The 12958-nt window shown below is 42.7% G+C and overlaps 1 protein-coding gene across 1 annotated transcript in view; it reads left to right on the forward strand.

Moving 5' to 3' along the window:
• The window catches only part of LOC134226697 (dopamine D2-like receptor), a 1014775-nt gene that overhangs the window by 905893 nt on the left and 95924 nt on the right, over positions 1 to 12958 (forward strand). The window contains exons 9-10 of the mRNA XM_062707645.1: positions 8271 to 8471; positions 8605 to 8751. Of these exons, the coding sequence (XP_062563629.1) occupies positions 8271 to 8471; positions 8605 to 8751 (348 nt within the window). The remainder of the gene's footprint in view (positions 1 to 8270; positions 8472 to 8604; positions 8752 to 12958) is intronic.

The following is a 12958-nucleotide window of genomic DNA, read 5'->3' on the forward strand; positions in this document are numbered from 1 at the left end:
TTCGGGACTATTATTTATCTGTTCTGCCGGAAAAGCCCCAAAGTCCCTGCTATTGAATAAAATAGTTGATGCACGAGTTTTGAGGATATCTGCTGATATGCAATCGACGCCGCGAGCCTTTTTGGATTTCATGCTTCGGGTGGTTGCTGCCATGCTGTAGAGAATGTTTTGTTTTGTCAACCAAATTAGTTTGTAACTTTAAGTACTGATTTGGAGCGATATTAGCAATCTTAAGGTTCCCCCAAACACACGCGACGCGACAGTCGCGACGCGATTCTATCGCTTGGCGACAGCGATTCTGTCGCCGTTGGTATGGAAGCGTAAATAGGGCATTGCCTGCAACGACCCAACGATAGAATCGCGGCGACCAGTTGTCGCCGTCGCTGCGATGAAATCGCTTAGGTCTGGGGGAGCCTTTATACTTCTGAATTACCTGTTTATAACGTGATGTTGATGTTTGGTCGAGCATCACAACTTGTCGAATGCTCGAATCCACGACTTTGCTGATCAGTTGGATCGGCGAGAGACTGTCCTCGGACTTCTCAAACGGTTATGTTTACAGTTGGCGACATACCGGTAGACGTATGCCATAACATTCTGTAGTCTGATCTAACTTCCTCGATGACGAAGATAGTTGGCACTAATTGTAGGTGATGTGTGATGGTTGACGGACTAAGTTTATTTGGTGTGGTTTACTTGCGGTTGTGTCGGCCTTCTGTCTCCAGTACGCCAAAAAAATCTGCATCTTTGAACCATCTGTCTTCGGATGACAGCTCAGAGAGACTTGTGCATGTTGTAGTATCGACGAAAGGATTTTGATTCCCCGGTACCCACCGCTAGTGTTGTGCTTCAAATATTTCAAGAATCAGATTTGATCCAATAGAGGACGTCTCGGAAATCGGGTCCATATGCGATGATGTGCACAAAACGAACGGTCTCTAGTTACAGTCTAGGTACTGATGTGAACTTCATCCTTGACAAAACGCGGATAGCAGTTGTGCAGTTCTCATTAGCGAGGATCTTCCATTATACCATTTGTGACTCAAATTCCGAACTCTCGATTTTAAATTCGTTCGTTTCTTGATTATCAGTATATCAGTTTTAGGTCTAGGGCGCTGAAACGCCAGAGTTCGGAATATGAATCATGTTGGGGTTTTGAGTCAAAACGGTATGTAGCAGAACCTTAAGAGCATTCGGGAAACTGTAGCACATAGGATTCCGTACTTGTTAAACGCCAAGGACTTCCTTTGGACTTCCACATAAGGGCGAACATGAAAGGCTGAAAGGTAAAAATCTTACATAAGGCTGAAATAACAAATGGCTGAAACTCGGAAGGATGACAAATCGTGAGAATCAGATTTTAATGGAAGAACTCACAATGGGGAACCAGCACTCGTCGGCAAATACGCTGCATGAAAGCTGCTTTGGATTCGCGCTCCATCTCGGAGCACCCAACAGCAGTTACAGTCCACTGCAACATGACGCTACAAGGGCACAAACGGAAATAAATTGAACTCCTTGCTGCCTTTCATATTTTGTCTGTACGTACAGCATAAGAAATTGGGAGGTTACGGTTACTTCTTGTTTCTTCGTTTTTCTTTCTTCCTTCTTTCTTTCTTCTTCTTTTTCCTTTCTATTTAGTCATTTATTTGTTCATCCTTCTTTTTTGTTCCAACTACTTTCTTCATGCTTTCTTCTTCCTTTTTGCCTTTCTCGTATAACTAAGTTGTACCGAAAGGCTATCATTTCACTCCCAATTCGAACTTTTGATAGAAGTCCCGGAGACCCATAGTGTTATATACCATTCGACTCAGCTCAATGAGCTGAACAAATGTCTGTCTGTCTGTGTGTGCGTGTGTGTGTGCACAAAATGCCATAAAAATATTAGCCAAATTTTCACATAGAAACTCTTAACCGATTTTCTTGCAACAAGTTGCACCCGACAGAGACTAAAACGCTGTTGATCACTATTGAATTTCATAATAATTGCGAATTGCAAAAAATAGATAATATTAAAATAGTGATGAGACATAATCACAAAGAACAATAATGTGTTATGAAAAATGCCTTGCATCTATGAATATTTTTAAAGTTTATCCGTGGCTTGCTCTCATTACGAGTTTATCGTACTATAAAGATGCTCGTGTTGCGCGCATTTAGGCGTAAGTATGCTCTTCTTTCAGATTCATAGTACTATGAAATTGTCCGAAAGTCAAAATTCGAACATAGGAAATTCGAGAAACTTTTGGCAGCGCCATCTGTCGTCTACTAGTGTAAATTTTCTATCATAACATTAGACGGTGTAACTGTTTTGCCTTTCTTGTACATCATCGAGGTGTAAGCGTAAAGGCTACACTTATTACCTTTTTGCGCGAGAAAGGCACTATCACCGCTAGGTGGATTGATCTGGGTTTTTCCTTCCTTTTCCTTCGTTTCTACTTATTCTTTGTTCATTGATCTTTTTTCTTTCTTCTTACATCGTTAATCCACCTTTCTGCCTCCTTTTTCCGTCTTCCTCCTACCTTCTTCCTACTGTTTCCTTATTCCATCTTTCTTCTTCTTTTTTCTACCTTCTTGCTTTCTTCTTTTTCATTCTTCCTCTTTTTCCTTCCATTTTCATTCCTCCTTCTTCCGTCTATTATCTTCTTTATTTCTTCCTCCTTTTTTCTTTTTCCTTCTTTTTTCTACCTTCCTTATTTTTTCATCTTTTTTTCTAAACTATTCTATCCCATCTAAACTATTTATCTTTCATTCTTTGTTTTTATTCTTTATTCTTTTTTTATTCTTTGTACTTTATTTTTCATTCATTATTCACTATTCAACTACTTAACTTGTAGACCATCGTACGATTGAGATTCATTTTCAGCCAATTTCCGCCTTCCGTGCGACACACTTATATTAGATACTAGGCGAACTTACCCGATCTCGCTCGGGTTGTTTTTGACGTAGGACTACGTCTGTGTTTTCTATATTGGGGTACACTTTATGATTGCGAAAATCGGGGACCGTCACGAAAATATGATAGACTTTAAACTTTAATATCTAAGCCGTTTCTCGATGGATTTCCAATTTTTTTGGACCATTCGATCAAGGATGAGTCAACGCTTCTTTGTATTTATATGAAAATACTGAATTATTATCGAAAATTGATAAAAAGTTTAGAAATAGGTCAACCAACCAATCACGTACATGCATCACTAGCACAGACATCAAAAATCAATCACTTGCGGGTTTGGATCTAATCCTCAGTTTGAACAAGATTTTACGCAGAGCAGACGCATCAAAGCGATCGCAGCGGAGCGGACACAGCATCACGGAGGCGCTAATGACATTTTCAAAGGAAATCCATCGCATTGGTAGTGGTGCTCGATGTGTTGCTGCAGATCATTCAACCTCAACGAACCAGAATTTCATATGAAGAAAAGGTTGACCATAAAAATAGCACTGTGGCGATCCCGCACCGCCAGTGCCGATGCTGAAAATTTATTATAAATTGTGGTGTCAGTTAGTTGGAAAGGAACATTGGGAAAAGAAAATCGGTTCTTCTCAGGACCAACCTTTTGCGAAAAGAAAGAGTTGATTGCGAAAACGGACTGTTTCGGTGGCATCGGGTTTGGCGTGGTAGTTTGGTTGCTGTTAGTGATTCCATCCATTCAAATTCACTACATCATCTCCCTCCGACGCGCTATCAAATTCGCTATTTACGATTGAGTTTTGCACTTTGAAGAAAGTTTATTTCGGATAGTCGGATCAACCTTCTTTTGTATAAAATCAATGAAGACGCCACCTCGGTGAACGTCGCTCGGACAGACAGATGGCAAGAGATAATAATTGGTAATATGGAAAAACTTCCTCTTGAGTGAAGTTTCTGCTGTTATTCCTCGTAACAATACACATCTAAGATAAACTACATCTCATAACCAAATCCAGCATCGAGAAAATTTCGTAGTATTCTTAGAATTTGTCATTCTTCAAACCGTCCGTTGTCTGCGGAATCTCGATCGAAATGGCTCGCGCGCGCTGAAAAGCAGCTTTCTTATATCTAATGGCCGAAATAAAGGAGAAATAAGCAGAATCAGAAGTGGCGTGAAACCAAACACAAATATATTTATATGCAACGTTTGGTCTTCGCCCGCGATGTAAGCGTTCGTGGCAAAGTAAGGATTGTGATGTCCCCGACTGAAAGCCAGTCGAGTGGCTTCAGCGGCCAATGAGTCATGTTAATACCACGGTTAGAGACTCAAAGTCCATCCAACTGGGAACAACTATTCGACTTCTTGATTCAGTTGGCCTCCGAGCAGTTTGCTCAATGTTAATAAAACGACACAAATTATTATGGCAAATACTATCAATTTCGAATACCTACGTAGTCCTACGTCACCTTTGCGTACAACCCGATTGGGCTGCACCTTTGAGTTTTTTTTACCAAATTGTCAATCAAGTATTCGATTTAAGCGTCGCACTCTAGATCGATTTCAGTTGTTTGTTGTTTTCAGTTTGACGACTTTCTTCAGAAATTATTAAAACGTTGCATTTTGACAATTTTTTATTTTTTCCGATGATTTTTTTTCTTTTTATTAATACAAACACAGTTGACCTCAAGACGAATCGATTAGTGAAAAAATCTTGAAAATCGGTCCATCCATTCGTAAGTTATATTGCCTCAAAGAGAGATCAAACTAATTTTTATATTGTAACCGTTCGCAAAATCGTATGAGGTACTTGATAAACCTTGGTGGCTTGTAGCGCCACTCTCACGTGTGAGAGACCACCAGTCTGTTGTTTTGCCCGACTTTCTTGAGACAATACCTCAGGGGAAATCCTCGAACGGTTGCTGGCTGAATCTTCCAAACAACTTGCCAAACCAACGGAAACCCGAACTCGCTCCGCTTATCCCTTATTGCCCCTCGTACTCTCTTAAGCTCGCTCAACCCAATACTCACTGACCGAAGAGGAATAGAAGTCTGAAATAACCAATCTACCAACGAAAAGACTAAAACGTACGAGAACAGTGTGTTCTAAACGGAAATGCTGCAAATAAAATCAATTGGCATCCAGATCTTCTAATTCAACATATTTTATTCTCAAGGGAATTCATTCGGGTTGAACGACATACTAAATGGGCTTAATATTCATATGGGAAACTTCATGGCCATGATTACAATGTTTCCACGTACCTGCGCAGGATTTTCGTAGCGATGGCGGGTGCCGAAGACGGAGGGCTTTCCGGCGGGTTGTCGAAGACGGATGGCTTTCCGGCGGGACGCCGAAGACGTAGGTTTCTCCGGCGGGGTGCCGAAAACGCTGGACTGTCCGACGAGGACGATGACGACTCGTTCGACCGTGCTGGTGACGTCGGTGTCTCCGGAGCGTCGAGTTACCGGCGGCTTGCCAATGGGCGATCGCTGCTCCACAAGATGGCGGTGTGAGCTCGTGCGCAAATGGCCGAATTAAAGGTGCGGAGGGAGTGGCGGCTGGACGGAAGACTTCCGATTTACAAACCTCGAGAGCGTCCGGAATCCGTCCCTCGAGCTAGTAGCCCACTTTTCCTTACGACCCGACTTCACGTATTTTTCCGATTCACCGGGCGAGGACTAAAAGGAAGCTACTAACTCTTGGTTCAGGTTCGGTCCAGCGTACGATAATTAGCGACGTACGGGGACCGTACTCTCGGAACCTGACCACCGGTGGTTCTACAGCAGTTTTTGGCGACTGTCGGGTCAGTTTCGCTCGACTGACTGGCGAACTTCACTCCTCTCCGTTTAGCTACCTCGAAAGGCGGGCCTTAGCGGACACACGAGCTCGAATGGTCGCTCTGCGACCCACAACGAAAATCGGACGGGAACCCCAAAATGACTCCGCTGGTCGCTTTCAAATTTCCAGCCCGTACAAAAAAAGCGCCTATGCGCTGGAAGTCCAACGCGAATGGCGAATGTTAATCAAAAACTAATTAAAATCTATTTACACGAATTACCTTTTTTTTCCAAATAATTCCTCCGGCAAATGGAGTAAAATCGCGTAATCGTCAGGCGCACTGACGGAAAATAAGCTGGATCTGGAAGACTTCAAAAGATTTCTTTTACATCACTTCACTTTCTTTAAAACCACTGTTCTCTGCTTTCTACCTTCGACAGACTTTGAAGGTGCACACGTTTCACTTTGAAAGTATTATTCACAAACTCGGAACTGAAAAACCGCGATACTTCTACTCCTCTGGTGCGAGCGAAAATGAACGAGCTTAAGGGTTCTATCCTTCAGGAAACCTTGAAGGACAATTGCTTATTCTTTAGCGATTTTCGAATGGCGATAGCAGTTTGGCGCCTTCCTAGATTTAAGCAAATGGTTGGAAAGAGCTCTATACTTTCAGGAGCCATTGCTGCACTCACTGAAGCAGTATACCACTTTGCTCAGCCGAGACGCAAACCGCACGAAACATTTCATTATCCCAAGACAGTCAAGTAGTCAGGCAAAGACTGGTTGCATTTTGGTCTCGCTTTGGGCTTTGAATCGTCAAGCCGACTTAACGAATTCTAGCATTATTTTGCTTAAAAAGATAAAAACGTCCAAAGCTAAATTAATTCAAATGAAATAAAATATATACAGAAAAGAACAAAAATAATTAATTTATAATAAATAAGCTTTAATTCAATCTAAATATTATTCTCTTTAATTTAATTGCAATAATAAAAACTAATTTCAAAATATATTTACAATTGATTTTGCTTAAAAAGATAAAAACGTCTAAAGCTTTTGAATTTCTTTTAAATTTAATTCAAAATATCCGTCGAACGTTACAATATATAGAAGATAAAAAATCATACAAATGTTTTGAAAAATCCATCCTTTCGATACATTCAAGCCTTCTGATACTTTACAGACTTCTGTTACTTTCAACCTTGTGAGACTTTCAGCCTTTAGAGATTTGAGCTCAGTCTAATGAGCCAGTCTTTTGAGTTCAGCCTATTGAACATTTAGCCACACGTGTTCCAGCCTTTCGTAGGGCACCCAGCGCCTTGGGCTATTTTCCATACGCCTCATCGTCGATCGGTTCATTCCATCTTATTCTTGACCGCCTGATTTGCTGCAGTAGAATCTTATCGTATGACCAGAAGTGTGCGATCAGTCCTAACGGTTCGAAAGTGAATCAAGACCGTTAGCACTTTACGCTTCGTATGTCGTCGTTGGCCGCCAAGAAGGGTTGGATCGTAGAAGTTAAGACGTTGTCAGTCATGTTCCACCACATGCCCAACAGAATTCCGAAAATATTTGCCTGAGGTGCACAATCGATTTTTTTCTTGCCTCGTACAAACTTAAAATAGATTTCGCTGTTCGGTAATTTTCAATGACATCTTTAAATTTAGTTTCTGCTTATTTCTGTGGTTTTCTGATATCTCGACATGAGGATCTGATATTCCACGCAGGTAAAGAACTTTTCAATAGCTTTGTTTTGTACATAAGATGATGGAGGGATCTCTGCAAGTGTCCGGTATTGGGAGGTGTCCGGCGCTGGAGGTTCTCCCCCTATACTGTAAAATAATCCAAGTGGGTACACTCTCCTTTCAAGGCTTTATGCAAATATACTATTTTTTTCAGGATGGCTTGCCTATTGAAACGGGTAGAGCTCAATAGCAGTCTACCTTTTACCGCTTGTGTTCACAACCGGCAAATAAGATGTGTTCACAGAGGCGAGCATTGCAAGAATTGAATGAGTTCATTTTGTGTAATTACACTGGATGAAGTGTTGGAGGATTCGAAAATCGTAGTTGGTGTGTGATTACGATGCTATTTGATAGCTTGGGTCCTTGATGCCAGTGGGTCGCTGGGTTTTGTTTCTTTTAAAACCAATCGCTCCTGGTTTGTCTGTCTGCTGAGCTTGAATTGCATTCTCCATGCAGCACTCCTGCCTAAGTGTCAACTCACTCATTTTGTAGCTCAATCGTCCCCAATCGATATTTAATTTGGGTAGATGATGATCATCTTCCGACATAACTACAATAAGTTGATAAGTTGCTTATGCCTTTCCTAATATCATGAGGAATGTAAGTTCAACCAAAAAATGTATTATCGTTACTTAATTTAACTGTTGCTTTGTGTAAAGTCATGGATGTTTGTCGTGTATAGCTTGGCAATGTTTAAAATTGGTTACACCTTTTGGATTTTTGTCAATTTTACGTTTTCCCACCTACATGCGTATCTAATTAATCGGATTGATTTCCTCCCGTTCTCTTCCAAATGCACAAAATCCATCATCGACCCGATCGTGTCCGCAGCGTGATGGCCCAGATAGCGACAACGCAGATTCCCTCCGATCCGAACGGCAACCACGACTCGGGCTACGCGCCCTCCAGCATAGGAGACGTGCTGGCGGCGAACGCGACCCCACCCGGCAGCCCGAACGTGGCCGCCACCGTAATTGTAAATAGAAACGCTACGCTTAACAGTAGGAACGGTTCGCCGCGGAAGGAAGCCAGGTTTGTATTTCGTATTGAAAAGGGGCCATTTGTGAACCACGATAGGCATGCTTTTAGTCGAATTGGTTTATGAATGGTCCCTGAGTTGTATCTGTGTGGAGGTTCAATGCTAATTTTGTTGATTCCTCCCCAGCAGCGTGACGCTGAAACCGCTGTCGTTAGTGCGGTGCGGTGTGCAGCAGGCCTTAGCGCTCAATCGGAACGACTCCACGCTATCAACGAACTCCAACTCGAGGGACAGCACCCGGAAGGACAAGAAGAGCATCCAGCAGCCTTCCAGGTGAGTGTAGAAATTATCCATCGAGAATTATTACTATTGATTATTATCCATTGAGTATTGACAACGACTGGTTCTAGGAAAAAAAAACATTCTAATTTTGAATCCAATGGGTCCCTGAGCTTTTATAAGCAAATAATTACTGATGCTATTGAACAAAAACACTCGGAGAATGTTTTTGTAATCGAATAAAATCGTTTTATAAATAATTGTTTCATTTATGTATCATTGCCGATCTACACTCATTGCTACAAATATTAAAAAAAATCATTAGATCATCTAGCTTTGACTTACAGTCAAAAGCCCTTTGTTTTGCTCGTACCTATCTTGCAATACAAAAACTCGGCTATTTAAACAAATTCGCGAATAGGAAAGACATGGCCGGAATGGGCCACTGTTCAGAATGAAACAGGTAAATCATGAATATAATCACAGTGCTAACATAGCACTTAATAGCGACCTTTCGTTGAATTTATTGCAGACATGGTGGTTATTGTAGAAGAATAAGACCTGTTATAAAAACGATAAATTGTCGTTGTTGATCCCCAATGAGTCATATAATCCTAATTAAATTATGCGGCCGTGACTGGTGCTGGCTAATAATATAAAAGAAAACCTGCAAATAAATCATCCAAGTCAAGCATGAAAAATTCAAAGGAGAAACATTTATTTTCAAGAAAAAAAAAATAGGAATTTTCAGAAAGGTCCTTTGGGATGATTAAATCCGCTCGACCAAGGGAACGAGTCATTACGTGATCAACATCCAGCTGACTCATTAACGAAGCTAGCGATTAGCTAAAGATTGGCTTTTTTGCATTCAAATTATGGGCAATGCGAGGTGACTATGGACTATGGGGGATGATTGATGAAGGAATCATAAATCAAATTTTCTCAAAGGCTTAGAATGAATAAAATTAAAGGAAGGAAGGGGTAATGAAGGTCCTGGTAGTAATATAATTTATTTGCATCGATTACGCCCCGCCTGGAATAGCAAACATCAGATTCGTCCAACAGCGGTGGAAGCATCTGTCACGAAAATTTAATTCCTACAGCAATGTATTCAAAGGTACTCCAGCTGAGGCCGCGTGGCAATGGGAGATTGATCTACCCCGTTCTAGAAATTGTGATCGGCAAAAGAGAACAACTATAACAATACGAACGAAATCTTTTGGACAGAAGTCACCTTTCGCTGCGCTAATGAATGAAAAGAACCGTTGTAATTATGATTTATGTCATATCTTGAATGAATAATTACCGCATTTCCGCTATCAGCTAATCTGGACGGGCTTGAAAGTATGTCAAATTGTTAACAAGTTGAATAAGTTATTCCTTGTTAGGTGCTATCCAACTTCTCATTTAGTTTCAGAAGTTGAGGGTTGCACCGAATAATTCTGTTTTTGCTTATTTTTAAACATGTCACGCTATCAGCAATAATGTCAACGCTAGTAGGAGAAACTGGACACATATGATCCTCACTTTTTGTTCCGGATTTTTCTCAAATTAACATGCATAAATTTAAATGGTTTCTAGTGAACTTGATAAATAATTATATTAGTTATTCAAAAATTTCATTGCAAGCGATTATTTTTTAATAAAAGTTATCAATATACCGATGTTTCCAAAAAATATGAAATTTGGCATTTTTCAAACTTGCTGAAGACTTGATCCTTCTATTGGGGAGAATTGATCACTGTAAGACCTAAACATGTTTTCGGACACTCCACACGGAATCCAAGTTTCAAAGTTCTCGCGTTTTCGGGGCACACCACTCGATACGGAGGCGGCGCAAAACTGTCATTTTTGGTGATTTAGCTTTGCTGCGTCGCAGCATGCGTGGAATAATAAAAGTGACAGTTGTGCACTGCTTCCGTATCGAGTGGTGTTCCCCCGAAAACGCGAGCACTTTGAAACTTGGATTCCGTAAGGAGTGACCTTAACCCTCTATAATCCAAATTTTTGTTTATGCTTTAAATCACTACTTTGCTTTCTAAAATCGATCTGGACACGTTTTGGGCAATACAAATTTTTGATTCGCTTTTCATCCAATAAAATAATTTCTTGAATCTATTCATCTTTTTTGATTTTTCAACATATTTATAGTGATTATTATAGTTCGACTGAAATATTTGCTCTTATCTTCTGGCTTTTTTCAGTCTAAAAATTATTTAAACGGGTTCACATTTGATTACGGGCAGCAGGGACTATGTCCAAGGGCTTGACGATCCCTCCCCAGGCCATCTGCGAGTTGTGGGGCTTGCCTAGGATGTGGTGGGGTTTGACAGTGGGCCCTGTTAAACCTCTATAAAAAGCTGCATGTATCCGCAAGTAGGCTCCACCAAAGCGACCGTGTGCCGCTCAAAGCGCACAAGCCCAAGTCCTGGTGTTAGGTGGGACGCTAAACAGCCCTGACACGACGCCCTCCGACGAGACAGGAGGTTTGCGCAGGCCCAATAAGCCGCCTAGAAAACCAATCATTACGAACAATATAAGAGATAATGCGACTCGATATAATCGGCAAAGACCTAGGCGACGAATACAGGATCACGATTGGAAGCTTGGAACATGGAATTGCAAGTCGCTAGGTTTCGCAGGTTGCGACAGGATGATCTACGATGAATTACATCCCCGCAACTTCGACGTCGTGGCGCTGCAGGAGATTTACTGGACAGGACAGAAAGTGTGGAAAAGCGGGCATCGAGCGGCTACCTTCTACCAAAGCTGTGGCACCACCAACGAGCTGGGAACCGGCTTCATAGTGCTGGGTAAGATGCGCCAACGCGTGATTGGGTGGCAGCCAATCAACGCAAGGATGTGCAAGCTGAGGATTAAAGGCCGTTTCTTCAACTATAGCATCATCAACGTGCACTGCCCACACGAAGGGAGACCCGACGACGAGAAAGAAGCGTTCTACGCACAACTGGAGCAGACATACGATGGATGCCCACTGCGGGACGTTAAAACCGTCATCGGCGACATGAACGCACAGGTAGGAAGGGAGGAAATGTATAGACCGGTAATCGGACCGGATAGTCTGCACACCGTATCGAATGACAACGGCCAACGATGCATAAACTTCGCAGCCTCCCGCGGAATGGTAGTCCGAAGCACCTTCTTTCCCCGCAAAAATATCCACAAGGCCACATGGAGATCACCTAACCAAGAAACGGAAAACCAAATCGACCACGTTCTAATCGACGGTAAATTCTTCTCCGACATCACGAACGTCCGCACTTACCGCAGTGCGAATATTGAATCCGACCACTACCTCGTTGCAGTATGCCTGCGCTCAAAACTCTCGACGGTGTACAACACGCGTCGAAGTCGGACGCCGCGGCTAGAATACGCGCAGCAGCTGGAAGTGGCACTTCCAACGGAAGAGCAGCTAGGCGCAGCATCTCTTGAAGATGGCTGGAGAGATATTCGATCCGCCATTGGTAGCACCGCAACCGCTGCACTTGGCACGGTGCCCCCGGATCCGGATCAGAGAAACGACTGGTATGACGGCGAATGTGAGCAGTTAGTGGAAGAGAAGAATGCAGCGTGGGCGAGATTGCTGCAACACCGCACGAGGGCGAACGAGGCACGATATAAACAGGCGCGGAACAGACAAAACTCGATTTTCCGAAGGAAAAAGCGCCAGCAGGAAGATCGAGACCGTAAAGAAACGGAGCAACTGTACCGCGCTAATAACACACGAAAGTTCTATGAGAAGTTAAACCGTTCACGTAAGGGCCACGTGCCACAGCCCGATATGTGTAAGGACATAAACGGGAACCTTCTTACGAACGAGCGTGAGGTGATCCAAAGGTGGCGGCAGCACTACGAAGAACACCTGAATGGCGATGTGGCAGACGAAGATGGCGGTATGGTGATGGACCTGGGAGAACGCGCGCAGGACATAATTCTACCGGCTCCGGATCTCCAGGAAATCCAGGAGGAGATTGGCCGGCTCAAGAACAACAAAGCCCTGGGGTTGACCAACTACCCGGAGGGCTATTTAAACAAGGTGGTGAGGCACTGGCTAGAGCGCTGCAGTGGGTCATTACCAAGATTTGGGAGGAGGAAGTTTTGCCGCAGGAGTGGATGGAAGGTGTCGTGTGTCCCATCTACAAAAAGGGCGATAAGCTGGATTGTAGCAACTACCGCGCAATCACATTGCTGAACGCCGCCTACAAGGTACTCTCCCAAATTTTATGCCGTCGACTAGCAC

Source organism: Armigeres subalbatus, chromosome 3, assembly GCF_024139115.2.
Source record: "Armigeres subalbatus isolate Guangzhou_Male chromosome 3, GZ_Asu_2, whole genome shotgun sequence".
Taxonomy (NCBI): domain Eukaryota; kingdom Metazoa; phylum Arthropoda; class Insecta; order Diptera; family Culicidae; genus Armigeres; species Armigeres subalbatus.